The 24,045-nt window shown below is 40.3% G+C and overlaps 1 protein-coding gene across 6 annotated transcripts in view; it reads left to right on the top strand.

Annotated features, from left to right (window-relative positions):
* The window catches only part of CUX1 (cut like homeobox 1), a 284,672-nt gene that overhangs the window by 185,152 nt on the left and 75,475 nt on the right, over window positions 1-24,045 (top strand). For all 6 annotated transcript variants that reach the window (XM_074890493.1, XM_074890487.1, XM_074890488.1 and 3 more), the window contains exons 10-14: window positions 7,841-7,945; window positions 10,663-10,851; window positions 16,630-16,688; window positions 21,956-22,004; window positions 23,035-23,131. In XM_074890493.1, the coding sequence (XP_074746594.1) occupies window positions 7,841-7,945; window positions 10,663-10,851; window positions 16,630-16,688; window positions 21,956-22,004; window positions 23,035-23,131 (499 nt within the window). The remainder of the gene's footprint in view (window positions 1-7,840; window positions 7,946-10,662; window positions 10,852-16,629; window positions 16,689-21,955; window positions 22,005-23,034; window positions 23,132-24,045) is intronic.

The raw sequence follows: 24,045 nt of genomic DNA on the forward strand, positions 1-24,045 counted from the left end.
CCAGAGCTGGCGTTTCTGAACTTCCTTTCCTTTGTGTAAGGACAGCGCTCTGACTCTTAAGAGGTGGGGTGCTGCTTCCCTCTCTAGGTCTGCAGTTGCGAGAGGGTGGGTGTACTCATTGACGTTGATCCAGGTGTCCCTATTCTGGGTGATGAAAGCCACGGGGACAGAGTTGATGGTGGAACTCCCTCCCTTGTGTCCTGTTGGGTGAAGCACAGACCATTCTTCTTAGTCTTCAGACTCCCATCACCCCTCTTCTCCCACTGGTTTCTCCTCATTTGGATCCTCAAATTGTTTCATGCAGGAACTCTCTGGGCTTGTTTGTGTGCTGTCATCCCCAGAAGAAATTACTAGCTCATAGAAATAATTACCTTTAAATACCAGTGAGCTTTGCAATTTTCTGCTTAGAAAGAAAAAGGGGTAGTGACCGCAAAGCTCGGTTTCTAACTCCATTGTATCATTTATGCAAGGTATGAACTGAATTTTCCCCCAAAACATACCCCTAACCAACAAGAGAAATAAATCCCTCACTTGAGCTGAGCAAGCTGGGGTGGAGGGGTTTGGAGGCGGGTGCTGGAGGTAGCAATGTGGTGGCAGCACAGCTGCTGGGGTGACAGCCCTTCCTCGTCTTCTAATCCAGGCACTCAGCACGGTTAATCCAAGATCTTGAGTGGGGTTTTGTGGCAGGGCTAGTCTCATTCAGACTGACAGAGCTCAAATGGAGTAATTTAAGTACAGCAGTTTACACTCACTGTTAGGGTGAGGCAGGTGCTGGCTGGGAGGTGGGTGTCAGTGGTGGCCTGTGGAGTGACCCTTCCACTTTAAAGTCCTGAGAGCTATAAACCAGTATGAAAAGAACAAGAATAGTACATTAAAACAGCTGGTCTACCTACACCTGCCTCAAGAGGAGCCATTAGCTCCATGACGTGTAGCTTTAGCAGGGGTGTAAAGTGTGAAGCCAGTAGCCCCCGCTTGCTTTAGCAGGAAGATGCAACTGCATCATCTGCAAGACCGCAGCAGGGCTGCGGGCAGCAGCAGCTGGGGGTCCGTCAGCCCCCCGTCCCTGAGGATGTACGGCTTGTATGGCTTGGGTCTCCGAAGGGCTGAACTCGAAATACAATCAAATGCAATAGAAGTGGCTTAATTTCACTTTACTAACCCACCAGTTCAATAACAAAAGTAACCCGAGAGTTCACCCTCGCATTTCCATGAACATTTAATAATCCTGTAGTTTGAGGAAGGGACTCGTTTTATTAAGATTTCATTTTGCACAATAAATCACTGCATATTTTCTGATATGCTACGAAGTATAATAATAAATAATTAAAGCTAAACTACCCTTACTTGTCAAAATAAATGATTTATCATAGTTTGGGACACAGCATCTTTGAATTTTTTATTGTTTGATTCCCAGAATATTATAATTTCCAATCAGTGAAGTTAATGAAGCTCCAGTGTACTTTTCTGCATTTGCAACAGTTACAGTTGTGAGAATGTATATTTTACACAAATATTTATGGTTAGCACTTTTCTGTACCTTTTCAGGTTTACACCTTTCTCATAAGTGTTTACGGCAGCAAGTCACAAATCTTTGGGATGGCAAATTTATTCAAATGAATTATCCTTCTGTTTCTATACTTCATCTAGCAACCTGGAATCACCCAGTTGTGTGTAAGAAAAACTGAGTTTTCTGTTGAAGACTCATTCTACATTATGAAAAGAGAAGTACTTTGAAATGTTAAATTTAGGAAAAAAAAAATAGCGAGAGAGGCTCATTTTAAGGTTTTAATATTGAGTCTAAGTTTGTGGTTTCGTGTCACTGATGTATCCAGATCTGTTTACTGGCTTTATACAGTCGGTTCACATTGTTTTAAAAAAGGAAAAAAAAGTCTAATGGGCTTTGTAATTTGGGCTTCCTGAAAAAAAAGTGCTTTTTCACTTTTAAAAGAAAAAGAGAACTTTGGTTAGTGTTGGTTAATCCTGGGTTATTATATTTTAACCTTGAGGAAGAGGAAATAGATTTGAAAAACAGACTCAGATATAGGTATCCTTAGATTTTGGGAGTAATAACAGAAGGAAAACATGGGACAATTTTTTTGGTGGACTATATTGTGAAAGCTATAGAAAAAGAATTCATTTGTTTTTCTTCTGTCTCTATGCCATGTTATCCCTTTGGAAAAGCAAATGTTTCCATTGGTTTTCTTTCCATCTTGACAGTGCTGATAGTGCTCCCAGATTTCTACTTCATATTTTTTCTGGGGAAAGAAAGCCAAACATAGAAGCTTGTTATCAATAAAATAAGGGCAACTGTTCTTTCTAAAATACATAAACATTTATTAAAGAATCTAGACTGGATCAGTACCATTTATTCCACAGAACGTAGTGTTAGATTTTAAGATCTGTAGAGGAAGGATTAGTGAGTTTAAGCATTTTTTGGAACCAAACTACCACTAAAATCCATAAAACAGTGTCTGCTATAGAAGTAGAAAGAAAACCTCACCAGGGCATTTTAGCAGAAATGCTGTTCTCAGGATTATTTTTTTATTTCATTGGGTATGGTACCTTCCTGTCTCTAACAAATCACATTGGAAAATGGTTTGAAAAGATATTCCCACTAAGTGAGATTGCTATAAAATATGTATGGTTTTGAGCAGCAGATGGAATAAATTCTTCTCTTTCACTTAGCAACACAAATGCAACACAGTTTAGGTAGTGCAAGGGCAGTGCAGGAGGGGTTTGCTCTGACCCACCGGTGGTAACAAAACCAGTGACAAGGCAGTCCTTGTTTTTATGTTTCCAAGAAGAAAGGTATTCATCTTGATATGATTCCTTCATCTGCGCCACGGCTAATGCGGATACTGCCCACAAATGCTGCCAGAGTATTTGGTTTTTATTTCTGACTCCCTTTGCAATGAACTAGATCTCTGCTGTCGTGGTGTGCCATAGTCCCGCTGAATTCAGCAAAGTTAAGCTGTTTTATAGCAGATGAGGTCATTCACTTCATCCTGTGATTTCACTATCTATAAAATGGGAATAATAACATTTACTTTATAAAGTGCATTGAGATCCTTGCACGGAGAAGTGCTGTATAAAGGCAAAATATGGTTAATATTATTTTCATACAAACACAGGAGTTTCCTGTAAATGCTTGGCTTTCAGTTGGGAATACATTTATCTGGCAGCCTTTCAGAGCGCAAAGGAAAGTGCAATAGCCTGAAGACAAGAATGAAGACAACCCAACCTCTTCTGTTGGAGGGTTTGGTTTTTTTTTTTTTTCCATGTAGTTCTCCATTGCTGGAAAAAATAGGTGCCAGAGCCCTGAAGAGTCTTTCATGTCACAGATTTTTCTGATAACCTTGCTGTTCTGTGAAAGCTAGGGTCGTTTAAAGGTTTTAAAATAAATTTTTATATCTCAGAAGTTAGAAAATTAAAGCACATTGAACCAGTGTGCTTTAATTGATCTCATACTCTGAGAAACATAGCTTTTGCAGCAGCTTGCAAGTAGGAATGTCAGCTTCAAGCACTTAAAACGAAGCATGGTGATTACTGCCATAACCGGGCTCATTAACTTCAGCAGAATTACTTGTGATAATATATACTCCTAGCCCATAGGAAGATTTTGCCACATATAGCTCTGAATTTAGCATGTAATAAGGAAATATAGTTTGGCTAGTGGAACTTTAAGGGAAAGGTTATACTTTTTTGCTTGCAAGTATCTCATTTTGCTATTCACACCACTGGTCTTTGATCAAATTAACATTTTACTGTAAGTAGAAGAGCACTCAGTTCATGCTATTCATTATCTTGTCAGGAAACAATGAGAATAATTTAAACTGGGTATATTGTGTAAGGCTTTTTTTTTCTTTCTTTTTTTTTTTTTTTAATTGGAAAGCACATGGCAACATTATGATCATGACCTGGTGGCTCCACTGTGAACAGTACAATATTTACATGCTATATTAAAGACAATGAAAGTATTTTGAAATATTTTGTTACCGGGGAGGGGGGTTAGGGCTATGCTAGAGAAACAGCCGTATAGAAATTAGGAGGAATTGTGTGACTGCACTATCCAGAAAAACAGCATTTTTAAACAATGCTGGATCTGCATGATCTCTATCAAGGCGAGTAGTGTGACTGTCACTGGTCATCATGGGTCTTCTAGGCTGTGCATAGTAGATTTGGAAGTAAGAAACCAAGGGCTTTAGCACTGACTGATGAAAAGCAACTATACTATGGGATGCATATTTCTTAGACTAAGTGGGATAGTTTCACACAAAGAGAAGGTTGCATGAACTTTTCAGTGGCTCCAAGTTGTGCAAGATTGGTAGGTTTTAGCCATTTTCCATACTGGGCGTCTGTCTCTGGCTGCACTCTCTTTTCTTATTTCAGGAAAAATTGTTCAACTATTTCTAAGAACAAGATTAGGAAAAAAAATCCAGTTTTCCCCACATGTTACGAGTTGTTCTTGTTGTTTTGGTGAGGAGCCTGCTGTGCCCATATTTAAGAGAAGGGGCTTGGCACTTGATGAGGGAGGGTTTGCCTTTTTCTCAGGGTTGTATCTTCTGTTGCTTCAAGTAGGAGGGAAAAAAAAAAAAAAGAAAACCAAAAACGCCCCAAGTTTGGCCAGCCTATAAGCATCTGAAAAAAAAGAGTTCACACAAACTCAACAGAATCTGGTTTGAATTTGTCGGCTTTGATGTCCGTGCCTGTCCCAAGCATGCTGCAGTCTATCACTGCGCCGGCTGGGTGAACATTAACCAGCTAGGTTTTTCTTCTCTTGGTTGTAATGTGAGGTTCAGCGCCACTTTGACGGAGAGCACTGGGAGGGGAGACGCTCCCCCAGGCTGCCCCTGCCAGCGTGGGGAGACGGGCAACGTTGGCGTGAGCGCAGGAAGTGGAGAGGGGGCTCATGGTGGGGAGGGAGGGAGGAGAAGGACCGGGACGGAGCTGCTGTGAGGTCACCTGGAGAAGAAGCAACAAGGAAGAGAGGAAGGAGGAAATCATGGGGTAAGACCACTTCTGGAAGTTTGTGTGATTTGTCAGGTTGTGCGAGGTATGAGCTTGCTTTTGTCTGCCTGAAGCTAAAGGCACTGGGAAGCTGAGAGAAGACCGAACTGGTGCTTCCAGCAGCCAAAATTAGTTAGGAAGGGGACAAAGTGGCAAACTAGGAGTCAGAGAGGCAAACCTGGAGGGTGTTGCTGGGGAGCAGCACTGCGGCCGCTGTATGGGGCAAGCCGGTGGGAAACGGCCAAGGGTGGCCCGTGCCCGCGGTGAGGCTGTGGCTGCCACCGCCTCCAGAGCACCCGCACGGGAGCATGCAGGGGGCTTGGGGAGCCCCTGTACCTCAAAATGGGGGCTTGTGCCAGTGCGTTCATTAGCTTTCTGAAGCGCTTCGATCCTTTGGTGGTGGAAACCAGAGCACAGCCCGTGAGGAAGCGATTAATCCTATCTGCAGAGGAGGGTGGGATTAGTTTGCAGTAAATAAACGGCAGAGGTCACACACGGAACAAGGAGGATGAAGCAAAATATTCATCCACGGAGCAATATTCACCTCGAGAGTGGAATGAAGTAGGGCATCTTGTTGGGAAAAAGCAATAGCATGTTACTGTGGGGTTCCAGCCTGCCTCCCAAAGTCCTGCACGCAGCAGGTGGCCAACATACCCACAGCCTTGGCGTTGGCTTTTCAAAACTTTTAAGTGCTCACTTTTGAAACTTCTGTTCTTTTAACAGGTTTTTATGTGTAATTTATAATTTATATTGCAATAGCACCCAAAAGTGCTTTCCAGACACTGAACACATCTATAATTCTGGCTCTATAAAGCTTCCATTCTGGGAAAAAAAAAAAAAAAAAAGAAAAATTGACCAGTATTTCCCGAATAGAATTGCCCAAAGTTTCTGTTGATGTATTTTTAACAATGCATAGTATGAAAGTTTGTCTAATATTATTCACAGGATTACAACAGGTGTTCTGAATTGGCTGGGGAGGCTGTGCAGAAAGGGCAGCTGACAGCTTACTGTATATGCAGATGTAACATCTATTAGAAATATCCTCTGTGGTTTGCTTGCATGCAAGCTGAATAGATTCTCAAAACAATGCTTCTGTGAATGGAAGCCATCAGCAGAATTGCTTAAGGCTGCAAAACCCATTACTTATACAACAGTAGATGCAAGAGCAAGTGCCACAGTGTAGTAACTTGTCCTGCTTTGCTGGAGTTGTTTAGCAGTTATTAGATCAATATATGTACAGCCACATCTAATAAAGTACGAGAAAATAATTCATCTCAATGTGTATTGTTAGCTCAGTTTTTTATCCTAATATTAGCGAGCTGCATAAACCACATAAACTTTGTCTTCTTGTGCCTTTTTAACGCTGCTACAGTTCTTCAAGCACACAATAGGTTGTCCCATGCTCTGATTATTAGAGCCATGTTCCTGTACTTTTTACAATTACATTTTAATTACAGCTGTAGAACCTATGCAAAATCATTTAATATAATGTTGTGAGCAAATAGCAGAGGTGATGCGTTTAGTAGTTGATTGCCGTTAGTTTACTGATTGATTAAACATGCAGACAGAGTCTCTGCTTTGACTGGTGAGTAAGTCAAAGATCATGCACACACACAGGGGCATAGGTTTTTATATTCACTGTTTTAGATGACTTAGGTTTTCAAAAGGATTAGCTGAAAAAGCAGGGAGCCTGTCACACAGAAATACGGCCGTTTTGGTGGCTTAAAAATGGCAGTGTGAATTTATTATTCAATAAAAGAAGGGACCCATCAGTGTAAAGGGTAAAAGTTGGTCAAGAAAAGTTTTGGCCTTGATTGGTGACAGCTTGTGGGTTTGAAAGCTGTGTCTTGGAAGTGGAGATAGAAAATTATTTTAGCTATTTTCTGCTGAAAGTGCAGCATGATTTGCATAGAGAAGCCCAGGTGAAAAGCAGTGATTACTCAAGGAGGTAAGCAGTGTGGTTTTATAACAATAAAATACATTTTTTTAGAAAAGAAGAAAGTCTGGCCAGGAGGACTATATAGTGTAAAAACAAGCAGGTTTTGTTCCACTTTTCTTAACAGCAGCTTATACACAGTTAGGAAAAGGACTTTGCTGCTATTTATTGCCTGAAGTTACTGATCCATCTGTCTCTACCCAAACTCTTGTACAGACAATCTTTCCTCATAATTCTGCCTTTCTCTTTTCTACTATTATTCAATATTTATATGGGAATTTTGTCTGGTAGCCAAGTCACGGGCTTATCAGATATTGCGTAAATCCTCAGCAGTTGGTAACTGATCTGTGCAAAATTGTCAGTTTAGGGTTAAATATTGTTGAATAAATAGACCTGCTGAAAGAACAGAATCTAACAATTCATGTTTTGGGAAATAATTACTGAAGAAAGACAGCCCACAACATTGTATGTGTGCTAGAGAGAATGGTCAGAATATCTTTTAATTCAGCATTTACCCGTGAGAATTATTCCCATGAGGAACCTTGCAATAAAATCTGCTTGGTCTATGAGAATAGAAAGAAATTGAATAAAAAGACTCCATTTCCACTTGTATTTATTCAGTCTGGGAAATTCAGTGGGCCGCAGCATTAGTATCAGCAGGGGATTCCTTGCTCCTAGCGTTAAATTACTGTCATAATCGCTCAATTATTTCTTCCTTGTACTGTTTAAAATAAAAATCCATCACATTCTATGTTTTTTTTCTAACATTTATTAGGTTGAGTGTTTAGGAAAATCAATTATATTCAGTCAGGCATGAATTGATGAATGTTCTTGTAATAATTGTCAGTTGTTAAACTGAATGTACTTTCTCTTTTCACCCCTTTTCATTTCCTTCAGAGGGCAGAGGTGGCTCAGAGAGAGGCAGAGACCTTAAGGGAGCAGCTCTCGTCAGCTAACAAATCTCTCCAACTTGCTACGCAGATCCAGAAGGCACCTGATGTGGTGAGAGAAAATATTTACTGACTCTTACAGGTTTCTGACATTCCTGCAGTACAGCTCTTTCAATTTATGCTCGCAGCTATAAAAATATCTCTTTGGAGTAATATTTTAACTGAAATGGAATTGTGTTCCTTTGGGATTGCGGTTTGGTTAAACTTCTGAGGGGGGTGGTGGCTGCAGAGGACCACGGGAAGGACAGAGGTTACTCTGCTCCATGGTGACTGGTACGGTGATCCACAGCTCCCCACGGCTGCTGGTCCAGGTGGACACCAGCACCTCTCAGAAATTATTTCACATTGGTAAGAGCGTCAGCAGAGGAAAAATAAAGGCAGCAGCGCAGTATAAGAAAGAGTGCCTTGGTGGGCCATCAGCACATGCCTGCCAGGAGGGCACAGCAGAGGCGTGGAGCTTCAGACCGGGGGCACCAACCTTGCCCAGAGCTGGCTGCATTAGCAGGGACCTGCTGCCTGCCCGTTTCTGGATCTTGTTATTGTGGGTCTTTGGGCTGTCAGAGGAACTGGAAATCAGTTCGGTATCGTTCCCGTTTTCACTGAATATATCTACACTGAGAATTACACCTATAAATCCACTAAAAGAAGCTTAGAAAATTGAGAAGACACCCTGTACTCCTAGAGGTTTGGCTGCTTGTTGCCTTCTCTGTGTGTTTCTAAATAAAGCAAACACCACTGTTTGGGGAGGTTGGTGGCGCTGACTCTGCTGATCGGACCTTGCGGGCACAGAGTGCTGTTACAGGACTCCAGCTGGTCCTGGGTTAACAGGTATCACAGATGAGCAGACAGATTATTTTGATTTTTGTTTGCCAAAGGAGAAATAGGAGTATTTAAATGTAAATATGCAATTAAGTGAAATTTAGTCTACTTCTAAGCAGCAGATTTAACAAACAAAAGAAATCACACTCCTTATATTGCTTTTGTCTTGCAAGCCATATACGTGCTTGACACTCATATCAGAAAAACACATGGTTGCCTTTAAAATACATTTGCAGAGAATGAGTAACAAACCATAAGTCCTCCAGATCTCTTTGGTCGTCTATTAATACAACCCAGTATTTTCTCAGAGAAGTCAAAAGATAGACAAGCAGGCTGCAAAACAAAAAACTTTAAAAAAAAATAAAAGCCTGAATATCACTTGTAACTCTGAATTACCTGCCTCTTCCTATCTTGTGTCCTAGTCTTATCATTATTTTAACATTAGGTCTTTCTTGTATTTAATAGTACTTCTGCACTTCATTTATATTTAATATGACAACTACTGCAGGATGAAAATGATCATTATCTATCTTATTTCAGACTCTATGTTCTAGTCTCAATAGGCACAAGCAGCAGATGATTATACAACTTGTGATGTTTCATGCAAGCAAATTAGAGGTTTTTTCAAGTTAAAAGTATAATTCAGTGTAATAGGAGAGCGTTGTTAACTGCTGTTCGTACATGTAGCTTTCTGTGAGATACAATGGTATGTAGTCACTGAGAATCAAGCTAAGTGTTTAGAAGATATGGAAAAGGTATGTTGTTGTGCCTGTATTTTCTAGAAAAGAGGGTATGGAGTATATTTCAATCTGCTGCAGTGTCATCTTGAATTGTAAGGAAAGTGCTTGGGTGACAGAATCAGTGGGTTGAATTTCAGCTCTTTCGCTGCAGGATCTTTGGTATAATGCTTACGATCATTGTCTCTCTCTCGGTAAATGGATTCTTTCCTACTTCGCTGGTGTTTTCTGAGGAACAGCCATTAACCTTTGTAAACACATTTTAGGCTTTTAATGGAACGTGCATTCATTATTGGGCTGCCTCGTGCTCCCCAGATCTGCTCAAGTATTTCCTTATGTTCTTCATGGAAGAGAGGTTCAGAGCTCTCCAACACATTATAGCTATTAATCTCTTAACACCAAAGGAGACAAAAGAGATGGTACAATTAGTCTGTATTATCTTTTCAGAATAGATCTACCTTCTTCTTAACTGCTCTGTCCTCTCTTATTTCTTGTCCTACTGGAAAGTCAGTTGAGTGAGGAAGTTTCAGACTTAAGGACAGATTTTTCAGCCATGGGAAACTGGAAGAAGAAAGATCCTGATTTAGGAAAGGGAATTTCTGAAAGTGAAGACCAAAGGGAGAATGGCCTTGTCTTACAGCTGTCACATCTATCTGCATCCCCATGGAGAGAGGCTTTAGTAGCTAGCAATAATGTTAACCGAACAATTTTCATGCAAGGAGCAAGTTCCTTGGAAGTAACAGTTTGGGGCAATTTTTGACAATTTTGCCTGAAACATGCAGCATACATACAAAGAGCCAAAGGCACATGACTGCTGCTCCCAATTAAGAAATTCTGCTCCATTACTTCAGAATATTTTATCTGATTAGTATTTTGTAAGCACAGATTGTCATACTTGTCAAAGCATTTGGACTATTAATAATAAATAGAACTAAATAGAACCCTTTGACTTTCATGGCTGCATCTTTCCAGTGCAGTTATGACATAGGGACATTTATTCTCTCCATTATCCCCATTTTACCAAGAACTGTCCTGGGGAGTAAAAATGGTCATCTTCCAGATTCATGCAGTCAGTCATGGGAGTCCCAGATTTAGAAATTGTTTCTGTCTCTCATGCCACCTGATGCCATGCTTTGTCCTTACCTAGCTGCCCCGAATTCAGGCTTGTTGCCTTTTTTTTATTTGTGTGGTCTAATACTTTTTTTCTCATCAGGAGCAGGCCATCGAGGTGCTAACACGGTCCAGCTTGGAAGTAGAACTGGCTGCGAAGGAGCGGGAAATCGCCCAGCTCGTAGAAGATGTCCAGAGACTCCAGGGCAGCCTCACCAAGCTGCGGGAGAACTCCAGCAGCCAGATCTCACAGCTGGAGCAGCAGCTGACCGCCAAGAACAGCACACTTAAAGTAAGGCTCGGTTCTGTGCTCAGCCGCTTTCGAAGGCTGTAACTGATGTACCAGTATTGGGGTTTAGTGATGTAAGTTTTCTGTGGTTCTGAGAGGCACCGTAAAAGCCATTGACTTCTTGAGGAAGCTGTTGAATTCTGGTTTCTGTGACATTTTATACTAAGGGATCACAGTTTTGCTGAAATTTAATTTACCTAGTTCTCACTGTTTTGAAATTTGTTTTGGAGAACATGGCTACCTTTAGAATCACAACCATCAACAAAACCCAACCTATATTTACCATGGATGTGTAGTGAAATAGCTGAACTGAAAAGGCACAGAAAATCCTTCTTAGGTTTTAAAACTTTTCATTCCCATTCCGGTGATTGGTATTGCAGGTTTGCCAGGCATGTTTATTGTGCTGTGGTAGAGTCTATCTTTGAATTTACCTGCTACCCCCTCCAGTCCCCTCCACTAGAAAAGGGAAGTGTTTTATTTAGAGCATAAAAACAAGTAAGATCAAGACACAGAAGGCTTTTTAGCCTTAATAACCATTCACTTGGTTTCTTTAACTGTATATTTGCTGCACAGTAATTCCCATTCTTAATTAGTGGTCCAGTTCTATACTCATCTGCATACCAGTAGCACTGCACTGAAACCAGAAGAAACATCTAACAGTTTTGTGAGTGAACCTTTTACCTTTTGCTTCAGCAGCTTTACTTTCTTTGTGCACTAGCCCCCACAGTTCTGATCTATCAGTAAGCATGAGAAATGTTTCCTGACAGGTATTATGAATCAGTTTCCTGTAACTCCTGTCTCTCTCATTGTTCTACCATCTATGAGCTTCAAAGTGTAAACAAGATAAATTTATCTATTCCATTAAAGACTTCATAGTTTTGTAGGGTTTATAGTCTGAGAGTTTTTTGAAAGCAGCAGGCTGATAGTACCCACTTAGCTCTGACTGTGGCGTGGGTAGCTTTCCTCTATCCGAATGATTTAATGTTCAATTGAAACTCTTACAAATTGTTCTAATTCTGACATTTTTTAGCGGTTACTAGTTTTGCTCTGGTGTAACATAATTTATGTGGAGAGATGTCTGTTAGGGATGAAAGCCGAAGTGTTGCGTTCGGTGTGCTCTCTGCATGTTTTAAGACAGCCTTGCAGAATTTTTATGAAAATTCAGTAGAGCAAAGGAAACCTATTAGGTTCCTATATTGACAGTATCAGCCTCTGCCCATCTGTCACCATGTGGGCACCACTCTTAATGAGGGAGGAAGGAGCTGGCCTGGTTTTGAGGGTCACATTTTGCTGGCTACACCCATGTTAGAGGGTTCTTTTATTTTTTCATAAAGCCTAAAATATCTTGAGTCCCTGCACTTGACAGATTTTCTTGGAATAAAGCATGTTCCTGGTGAGGTCAGTATTAGTTTAGCCATTAACTTCAAAGGGAATAGGATCATAGAAATGACAGAGCAAGTCTTTGATTTTCATTTCAGTAATCTCCTTCCATTTTCTCATAGGCTTGCCCGGCTAATGCTCTGTATTTAGGTTCCTGTTGATAGTGTCTGATGCAGTGACTCTATTGATAAAGTTTTAGTCATTTCAACCCTCTTTAACCTTATTTGTTGCACTACAAAAATACGTACTTTTACCCCAAAGTGCTGGGAAAACCTGTTCCTGAGATCTGTTGTACAAAGAACCACCAAATCTCAGTGGTGATGTGTTGATCTCATGTTTGATTATAGAGGAATTGCTTCTAAAATAACGGAGATTGTAATGGTTGCCTCCACAAAAAATGAATCACAGTTTCACAAATTAAAGCAATGTTCTCAGACCATATCTTGGGGGAATTCTTTAATACTCTATGACTTAATGAAACAATACAGAAATACTTTCAAACTTATTGCTTCTTTATCTTCATCTGATCTAATAATCAAAACATGTCCTCTAGTAACAAGACTTTTCTAACTATAATTATATTAACCCTTTGTTGCTGGGAGTTAGAGCTTCCCTGCTACCAAGTTAAAATACAACAGTGCTAGGTAGCAAAAAGATACATCAAGTAACCTGGGTTAATTAAATACAGGCTTTTTAGTTTATCACTCTGAACTAAACTACGACATCAGTCTAATGGGTTTTTTAAAATGTTTTACGCCCTTTAATACAGCCCATGCTATTTACCTAAGATGCTTCAGTTAATAATACAGTAATGATTTTTTATATTTAAATAACACGAGGGGACCCAATCTATGCATGCTCTAACATGGGTTCGGTCACGCAATAAATGCAAGATGATTTCTTAACGTGGAATATTTGCAAATTTAGCATGCAGAAATGCCACCAGTCCATTCCTTCTGTCCTCTGGCTCCCTGCATTTTTGTGTGTTGGAGGATACTAGAATATATTTTTTCTGAATTAACCAGGTTGATATTTAGTGCAAGATATTAGTTCCTCCAGATTGTCTCACAGCTTGAACCTTTGTTATACCATGTTCTGTGCATTTTACAGGGTTCTTTGAGACAATTACCATACTAATACATTTTAAAACAGTCATTGACTGGGAAGATGCCAAGTGCCTAAATGGTCTGCTTATATACAGGCATTGCATTCTCAGTTGTTAGTTTATATTGTTTAGTAAAGTATACATCTAGGTGCAGATTTTCCATGGCAACAATCTCTGTATTAGGTACTTGGGAATGATGGATGTATGTGTTTTTTATACAATTCAAAGTAAAATATTGCTGGTTGCCATACTGCTATAACAGCATAGAAGTACCTGAGAGTCCAAAACAGCTCCATTTTGTCAACATTCTTTTTTTTTTTTTTTTCCGTAACTGTGTTTTGTACCTAAAATTTCCAGAAATACTTACAGGGTATAGCATATCCCTACACAGAATTACATTTAATATAGATTGCATTAAAATGGGAATCATTAGCTTTCCTGTATTTTATATCTGTTTCTACAAAAGGCTTTTTTCTTAGCATATCCTTGCATAAGTAACTAATATATTAAGCCAGGATATTGTTTGGTTTAAATTTATTCCAGTACTTCTTATACTCAGGACTAATGTAAATAGCCAGTTATTCCTACTGTAAAAGCTAATCTGCTGTAGACCCAAAAGCGTTACAAGTCACAGAGTCAAGGAAGAGGTGAATTGCAGTGTATCTTTGCTTTAAGCTGTAGAGCAACAAAAAGAAGTTAGAAACAGCTGGCAGAGTGACATGGCCAAGGAGAGCTGGAAGATGTTGTGTGGTGGTCAGCAGGGTCCTCCCGTTGCCTGCATCGAGGTTGGAAGCTGTCAGTCATGGTGCTGAGTCTCCTCCCCAGTACCGAGGGCTCTCTGGCTCACTGATTTCATTTAAAGATCCCTCTCCAGTCTTACTGAGCCTGATCCAGTGCATTAAGAAGTCTAGCTGAATTCCTTGTTAAAGTAACTGTTTTGCTCAGTGTCAAACTGTAGCTTGAAAAGCTGCTTGAACTTGTGGCATGTTGTAGCTGGCCCTCCTTAAAACTTGAGAACTGAAGTGACACCTTGGGCCCTGGGATTACGTAGTACATTTGCATAATGAGATTTCAACACATGTTGGAGGTTATCAAAACCTCAAACATCTTTAATATTTGTAGGATTTTTCTGGTCACATCAACGAGGATTTTCCTGGTTACATCAGTATAGGGTTTTTTAGCAGGGTCAAAACACTTTCTGCTATATAAAGGAAAGTCGGTACTCCCTGTAATTCCAGTTAGTAACTGGAATTTAGTAAGGCAGGACATGTCAGAAGAAATGACTAAAACTTGCCCTGTATTTATTCCAGGTAAAAAAAAAATGTTTTAGCTGAAACAGACGTGTGGTTTTTTTCTTTTTAGCACAATCCAAATGACTGCACAAGTTAGTGATGGCTAAGGATGCTAGGACACAAGACCTTTTAAGAGGCTGCTCATTTCATCAGTGTCCCACAGAGTGCAAAGTCCACACCTAACAACAGTTTCTGGTTTCCTGCAACAACCAGTGGTGGTGATCCATTAGGAGTTGCTTGCTGAGCAGCTGCCAGAGCAGGGCCCGTGTATTACTGCTGGGAGATGCCTCTTGACAGGAGTGACTAAGGATTGTGGATTATGGTATCAGAAAGCAGAAACAGGAATTTAAGGGGGCTCTGTATTGATAATGTGGATGTCCACTTTGTCACTGCTTTTAGCGTACGTGCTAATGGCAAAGCAGAAATGTCAGCAGTACATAACTGGAAGGGGCATGATAGGAAATCCTTTAAAAGATGACAGAATAGCTGGAAGTCCAACAGAGCCCCATCATGCTGCTGTTGTCTCCTGAAGAAGCCTCATTTAAATTATTAAGATGTCTCAGATGATGGACTCGCTGATCTGTGGGTGCTGTATTACGTGGTGTTTAGGTTTGCAGCTTGTGCCCACTGGATAGCTTTGGTGGGTGATACACACCTATACTGACTTACTTGGGAAGACAGCATGATTAAGAGGTTCCCACTTCTAATTGTTCATCTGTCCCAGCCCTGCCATTCATGCGCCCATAACTGTGCTGGTGCAGAACTTTATGGGGCTGCGTTTTAAACAGGTTTGCTAAAATTATCCAAGTTCTCAGCAGCCCTTCCCTGCTTTCTTCCTGCATTCAGTGAGCAGCCCAGGAGTGGGCTTGGGATCTTCTTGAATTCACTTCTCCACTGAAGGCAGCCTCTCCTGGACATAAAGCCCTATTTTTCTTTTTCATGTCATATATTCCTTTCCTTTTCAAAGTAGATACTCTGTCTTTGAGGGTGGTACGTCCTTGTGTTATTTCTGTTTCCTGTGACCTTTGCGATTCTGTGCCAATTTTAACACCAAAAATTAAATGATGCAGAGCTAGCCTGAACTTATCCATGAAAATTACAGACCAGTAAGTTCTGTTCTTTCTTTGCTTAGATCAGGTGTGCCTGTGCTAAGCAAAGAAATTATTAGTGGGAAATTAATGTGGCTTCTGCAAGCAACATAACGGCATCAATTATGTATCACTGTTTTAGGCCTCCTGAAGCATTTATCCTGTAGTGATGAGCACTATTGTTGGGAGCAGGGGCTCTTGGGTAAGGTCCAAATGTGTGGCATTGCGTTATGGATTGTGTTAGGAGATTTGTTTCAACGTTTGTGGCATCTTCACTCCAAAGAGAAGCCATTGAGACTGCCCCAGGTCAGGTAGACCTGAGCAAAAAGACCTGCTGAGTTGGTCTCAATGCTTCATCTCTGGTGTGTAATCATATTAGTTTATTGCAATAAGTAATGCTTGTAAAATGACTTGGTACAGCTGTTTTGTTTGGGCATGAGGCATTGTAGAAGTCTTACAAGCCTAAGGCATTCCAGTCAACAACAGCTTCTTCAGTCTTTTTTTTTCATCTTCATGTAGATAAGGTTACCAAGAACTGTCTTATTAAGAATACAGTATGTGCCAAAGCATCCTGCTTGTTTACTCAATTCATCAGTTTCGTAAAAATTTCAGCTGCCCCATTTTTAATACTTTCTTCCCCGATCTCTTTATTGGACACACGACAGTGACATTGCAAACAGCCAAATTGGAACCTACTGAATCCCGTAATGCTTGGCACTCTGTAAACAAAGGAAAAGTGAGGTATAATTGTGTTTACGTTGAATTGGTTATAGTTTGTTTTCTAATATATGTAAATTAGGTATGAGTCATTAACCCTCACTTGTGCGCTGCTGTATATATGGAATAATTTAAAGATGATTTTGAAAGCCTGCAGAAAAAAATCAAAATAATTAAATCCATGTTCTTTCTTTTAAAGCAACTGGAAGAAAAACTGAAAGGACAGGCTGATTATGAAGAGGTTAAGAAAGAATTAAAGTAAGTGTTAAATGCTTACATAATTTTTTCACAAACTCTAGTTTAACAATGCTTGTTAAATGAAGCCACAAATCTGTGTTCTTGGAACAATAAAGAATTCAGTGAAAACCACAAAGTCAGGGAAATCAGGAATATTGACAGAAATTACATCCAGAACCAGTGCAACTGCTGTATCTGAGAGTACTCCTTTTTGTTGCAGCAGAGTATCACAATAGCGAATAATACAAGTGTCGATGAAGAAAAGACACTAAAACTATTGTTCACCAAGGGTAAAAAGTTTGAAAAGCTGTGATACTTCAGGTGGACTGCTCTTTAAAAATCCCCAGCCAACAGCCAAATGTAATGTGGACCAAGAATTTAATGCAGGGCCTTTGGCCATAATACCTTTTCTATGCTTTTGCCAGCCAGCGTTCAGCACTTAACATTTAATGCTGTGCTTGTTTCACTGTGTATTTTTTGCTAATATATTGTGGTTTTAAACTAAAGCCACGAACAGCCTCTTCCTATTTCAAGGGGGTTTTTTTAAGAGACTTAGAAGAGCTTCATTTTAAACTATAACAAGATAAGCTGTCAGGTTCAGAAGAGAAGTTTTTTGACTGGAAATATGTTTAGTGTCAAGGTTTAAATAACTGCAAGAAACTCCATCTCTTCTTTCATCATTCTGGCATTTTTGTGTGTATTTTAAGAAGACTGAAAAAATGTTACCTTGTTTAATGAGGTATTTCAGATGAGGCTGGTAGTCATGTGCTTTTGTTTACACGTCCCTGGAGAACATGGAAAGCAGGTTTGGTTTTGCAAGCCCAGTGACTGCCCAGCCCCTGGTGCTATTATATTCAAGCCACGCTGCTGCAGTTCTGGTTCACTGCCAGCTGCAGCACACACCCTGATGTAGGTATATAGTTTCAGTCAAGTGAAATGAATTGGCCATTTCTTTGGTCAATATACCTGAATATTAACTGGTCTACAAAAAAGTATCATCATTTTAGGGATACAGGCAAATATGTCCACATACTCTCCTGAGTTCAGGAAACTCAGCCTCAGATTTGAGGCAGTTTATACCCTCAAATGTAAAGTAATGAATGGGAATTAGTCCACAACCTTCCAATTTGCTCCATGAGTTACTAAACGTGAATGTGCTGAAACAGCAAATGAGTTTTAAATCCTACCTGGTTTAATGCCTTTACTTTAGATACGAAACTCATTTAGATCACTGTATTCCTGGCAGAAATGCCTTTTTTTTTCCTCTCTCTTTTTTACAACACTGGCTTGCATGAGGGCAGGGATGGGACTGCAGATGAGAGGTCCAGGAGAAGCCATGACACAGGAGTGTTCATATGGTGCTTCTGCCTGTTCCTGTTACTTCGAGATGAGCCTGTAGTGAAATAGATGAGAAAATATCCTAGAAGTGGCTCTTGTGAGGTGCCAGTAAATTAAGTCTGTTGTCCTGGCTGTTACAGCTTTTAGATCCCCTAATTTGTGGGCAACATTTTTTTATCTGGGCAGACTGACTTTGGAGGGACAGCCAGCTAGCTTGTAGGTGGCCTGGAGTCCATATACCATCCTGCTGGATGGTGCGGGGGGTTAAGACCCTCTGTGAGAGCACTGAAGATGTTTGCCATGCTGCATCATCACAGCAGCTCATTCACGCCACCCGCTCTGCTCCCATCCAGACCAAAAGATGTGCCAAAATCTAAATGTACATCACCTGAGAGTGGCATTCTGATGTGAAGTGAAACTATGAAAAGTCTATTGCTGTAAATCTGGTATCACTCATACTGAATCCTACTATGTATGCCTTTGTGCCCTGAAACTCTGACAAAAATGAACTGCTCATAACGGGCACACGCACCAAGAAAAAACACACCTTGTCAGTAAGGAAGAAAGATGTTGTGGTAAGAAAAAGGTAAAACCTTGTGGGTTGAGCTAAGGACAGTTTAATGAGACAACACAAGGCGAGCAGAAACAATAATAACAATAATACTAATAGAACAATATGATAAAGCAAGTGATGCACAAGGCAGTTGCTCACCACCTGGAACCCGATGCTCAGCCCCTTCCCAAGCCACGATCCCTCCTCCCCCAGTTTATATACTGAGCATAATATCCTGTGCTATGGGATATCCCCTTGGCTGGTTCGGGTCAGCTGTCCCAGCTGTGCCCCCTCACAGCTTCATGTGAAAATTAACCCTATCCCAGCTGAACCAAGGACAAAAGAGTAAACTTCTCAGTTGTTCTGGCACTGATGTATTTTCCCTAATCCTCCCAAGGATGTTCAAGGCATTCAAGGCTGAGGGGTCTCAATATCAGCCAACTTCTAACCTTGGAGGAACTTAACTGGGTCCACATCAAGATCTGGGATGGGAGGATTCCTTTCTTTCTGCATTGGCTTTTGTGCCAAATTGCTTTTAAACCTATTTTTGAGATCTGAGAGCTCTGTGTGTCCTTTCAGTTCCCTCTCGAGTAATACAACAGTGCTAACCCTCCTGCCTTTGCAGTCAGGATCATACGAACAGAAAGTTGAGCTGTCCCAATGCACACTTTGCTTTAGAGTAAGATCTTTCAAGTCGTCTTAGATGTGCAGATTCAAGTCACAAGATCATTCCTTTAAAAAGCAGATAACTGATCTTGAGCAGCAGATTGAGTTGAGATCTCATGGGCAAAGATATTCCTGGAATCCAAAGGGGAAAGATTTTGCTTCCTCATATTCCTGAGGAAAATGTCTCTTTTGTGACACATTTGGAGAGTCATTTCTGACATGTTTAACTTTTACAGTTTTTGAAAAAATGAACCTGCTGTAGTGAATATTCCTTCAAGGGCAATTCGAGATACCATCAACCTGGGTTTTAGTATATTTTGGGTTCTAAGTGTATAGGAAATTACCTGTGAAATTGCCAGAAGGCTATTTCAGGTAGCAAAGAATCCACTTTAAGTAGGCGGAGGTCAGTAAGTTTCCAGCTGAGGTTTGAATATGCATGCCTGCTCCAAGCTTGCTGAAAAACGCGGCTGCTGCAAGGTTCAGGATCCTTTCTGAAGGTCCCAGCTGGCAGCAGGTGCTCAGAACCAAAGTGCATTGGTAGAGCAGCCTGTGCACATGGAGGGCACAACAGGATCCAGGCTTTAAAGCCAGACTTCTGGTGCCAAGTACCCAATATACACACTAAATACATTCAGGCTTACTTTGCACCTGCACCTGGTTTCAGTCTGGTTCCGTAGGCAGCACGGTAGTGGTCAGAGCACGTCACGCCTGCTCCTTCCAGAGCGTGCAGCCTCCTCTGGGTTAGTCTCATCCGGAAGGAAGGCGGTTGGTATGCTCCAGGACTGCTCTGCATGGCAAACCGAAGTGTGGTAAGTGGGGTTTACTGGGAGACCTGCGTCACAAGTGTACTGCTGATCTGAACTGAAATGGCAGAAACACCTGTGATTTGCCATGGGAAGTTTGCCACGTGATTATTTGTTGTTATAAGTTGTTTTTCTTAAAATTCAGATGGGTCTCCTTCTCTGACCATCATGAGGACATACATTACTACTTGCTGTCCTTTCAGAGGCCGTACTCTGCAGAATCCATGGGAGGATGAAAACACTTACCTACCAGTGGCTGGGGTTTTCCCTAGATGAGTCTCTGTGTATTTATCTCCCCCAGCACCTTGGAGTCCTGGTAGACAGAGCTGTGCCTCTCGAGGTGTCCCAAGAAACACTTGCTTTCAGCAGTGATTAGCAACCTGAGTAAACATGCCTGTGATGTCAATATAACATCAGGGTCTCTAAGAACTCAAGCCATTAATGTGTGATCTCTGTCCTTGACTGGCACGACTCCCATTAATAGCAGAAAAGAGGCACTTTTGTACGTGGGTGAGCTGTTGTGCCCACATAAAGCAGAGTCTTAACAGCATTACTTTATGCGCTTGTGTATTGGATGATAGCTCTACCCTACAGCAATTTCTGCTGGCAAGAGGTGTCATCCAGTGACACCCTATGATGAAACTGGTGGCCAGAATTTTGTGATTTTATTAATAATTATATTTGTAGGAGTGCCTGTCAGAATTAACACTGTATGCGATGAGTATGCACAGATGCAAAATGCGTGAGGCTTCTGCCTCAGAATGACTTTTTTCTTGGATTTGTTATGACTTCAAGTGATCTTGAATGAGTCACTGAGACCACCGATTTCCAGGGCATCTAATTCTGGATTAATGCACAGAGAGATTTATAGAGGAGCTGGACGCCACATGGTCTGAGGCAGTTAATGAGTTCTGGGTGCCTGGCTGACTCCCAGTGGCATCCAGGACTAGTCCCTGTGTCTTAATACTGGCCTTCTGCTTTTTTTGACTCAGTTTCCACATTTCATACATGATTAAACATACTTTCCCTGCCTCACAAAGTTCCTGGTGCTTTATACATGAAAAATGCTGTATAAACACTATCTATATCTGTTCATGTATTTTTCTTCAACAAATGAAAGTCATCTTTGTACAATGAGAAGCTGAAATCATTTATTGCTTCAGTCTGAGGAAGTTAACATCCTGCCTGCAGCAGGCCTATTTAAAAAAATTTATAAGACAAAGCACAGTAATAAGTTTGTATTCCTGTAAGATTCTCGTTTGCGAGACAATACAACTCTAACTGAAAGACTTTGAAGGGAGACGTCCTTTGACCGCTCAGTATTTTTATAAAATATTGACAATGAGACTATCAGATTCTTCTCTTAATGTACTTATAAATATTTGGATCTTTCATATTTCTTAAGAAATATTGTGCCATTTTGTCTTCCCTTTGCCATAGAACTAGGAGGTTATTAAAATGAAAAACTGCCTTTTAGCCTGTAGTGTCTTGGTCAGGAAGATTATTTGTGCATATTTTTCTTGCTGTGTGAGCTGGTGTATATTATATAAAGGACTGTAACTGTGGTGGTGATTCCCCTGTTTTGTTGCTTTGCTACAACTTTTTCATTCCCTTCAAGCTTCACAGATAAATTTATATCACTTCTGACAGCTTAAAATGTTATATCCTTATTAACCTTTAGATTTACGCTTTAAACTGGCCTGGTGGGATTGCTTATAGAATGATTCAGATGACGCTCAAGAAAATTTTCTTATCCAATAACTAGTTTGAATAGTTATTCTGTATTCATTATGAGACTGTTACTGCAAGGAAAGTTGTTATCACTTGTAGTGTTGCTGGAGAGCAGGAGATGATAATGTTAATGCTCATTAGTGGAGTTGTTATGAAAAGAAGAAATAGAAAATAATTTTTTTCTCTGCCTTTCACAGTATATTGAAATCCATGGAGTTTGCACCGTCTGAAAGCTCTGGTGCACAGGTACTGAACCTACTTTTGTTTTCTTACTGATTTCAGCAGTTAATTAAAAAAAATCTTGTCTTGCAATTCGTTAGTGTTGGCATGGACAATTTCCAGTTGATGTTGAGACATATGGGTTGAGCGTTGTTTTCCTGATGTTTTCTAATGTAAAAAGCTGAACTGAACATTTTTTGCCTGTTAATTTCTTTAAGTGGTCAAGGACAAAGAATGACGTTTCAGCTGTGCTGGAGTGGATAACCATAATGTTGTGAAGTTGAGTCTTTTAAAGATACTAAGAGTTGGTGTGTAGCTACGCTGAGATTTGCATGTTTCTTGTAGTGACAGGACGCTGAGCAAGGATTTCAGTATTTTTAAGTCTTTGTTAGCCTTGAAAATAATGTTCACAAAAGAAAACAAAACTTTGAGTACTGAGAAAGTAGGAGAAAGCTCTACTATTCCAGCAAGTTAATCTCACTTAAGTTTAAAGGCTTTGAATTAAATTCCTGCTTCTGAAATCTGAACTGAATATCAATATACTGGGATTAATTTTCAGTATGTTTTTTTAATGAGCAAGTGTTAGATATTTAGTGGAAGGTAAATGGCAGGTTTCTGTGACTGATTTTATTTTTGAACAAACTGTTCACGTTGAAACACAGCATTTGAAGGAAATGCTTAACTTGGGTCAGTTGACCTAGAAGAAATAATATCATCTTAACTCCTATTGTAATCAGATTAAAAGAAGTCTACAGCTTTTAAATTGAAAGCATGCCAGAACCATTTTAAAATAAGTAGGATTAAGAAAATGTTCCATTAGACATTCCAAAATAATGCAGAATTGATGAATGATTTACAGTTGAAATTAAACAGTGAATCTCTTCTATGGCTCACGTAGGAGCACAGAGTGATTCCTGCAAATATATGCATGGTGAATTCCCTAGCTGTGTTCATAGCAGAGATGAGCACTTGTTTTCTTCTTCTGAAATCCTTTTTAGTGCCTGAGTGAGACGCTTAATGCTTTTAGAAACAAACCTCCCACTTTGATTTTCTTTAGGATGCATCTAAACCGCTGGAGGTGCTGCTGCTGGAGAAGAACCGCTCCTTGCAGTCTGAGAATGCCACGCTGCGTATCACAAATAGTGACCTGAGTGGTAGGTTGACACGATTTTCGGCTATTCTGGTTTGTTTGCTGTCTTGTAAGGGAGGGAGGGCTGAGTGAGAGATGAATGTCTGAGCTCATGCATGGCAGGAAGATTAAGAGGCGACAAGAACACTGAATAACGTTTGATTTCTGCAGTTTTATAGGCTGGATAATAAAATAAAACTTGGAGACCTCAGAGAGTCTTTAAAGGTTAGGAAAGAGGCATTACAAGCTGTTCCAAGTGGTAGCGTTTAAGGCTGTCTTCTGTTTTGGGAAGAAATTCATCCATGGCACCAGAAGTCTCTTCCCCCACACACAATGTTATGCAAAATGTTTGCATGTAGAACACAGTAATCTTCCTGTCTGATACACTTAGATATACTACCGGCAGGTCAGCTTGGAAAAACAAAATACTTTCTTTTTAGCGAAGTGTGTTTGCCGTTTAGCTTTCCTAATGTGGGCTTTTTACATCTTGTGTGCACATATTTTAAATGGCAAGTCATGGAATTTCCAGATACTTGAATGCTTATGGTTTTTGCAGCTGGAAGAAAGTTAAAAGTTGCCACTGGCCCTGGGATTACTGAATTCTGAAGTGTTTTATGACTTTAACTGAGTGATCTTGGTGCATCCACCTAATGGTGATTCCTTTATTCAAATTGGTTTGTTCCAAAATGTAAATGTTTGCTGCATTTGGGTTCAGTCAGGTCCAATGAGTAATGTCTTGAATGAGAGACAACAAAGAGACTTGCTGTCTGTAACTGCATTTATTTTAAATGTATAACTGCACTTCATGTAATTGTTCTAGTTTTAATGTTTGTAAGGGGGATTCTCCAGGCTGCAACATACAAGAAAGGTGCAAACATGAAATGCATGTTGTTTGTTTTGGGGGCCTTGTTTGGCTTATAAAATTTTGATTATGGAAAA

Source organism: Strix uralensis, chromosome 20, assembly GCF_047716275.1.
Source record: "Strix uralensis isolate ZFMK-TIS-50842 chromosome 20, bStrUra1, whole genome shotgun sequence".
NCBI classification, from domain to species: Eukaryota; Metazoa; Chordata; class Aves; order Strigiformes; family Strigidae; genus Strix; species Strix uralensis.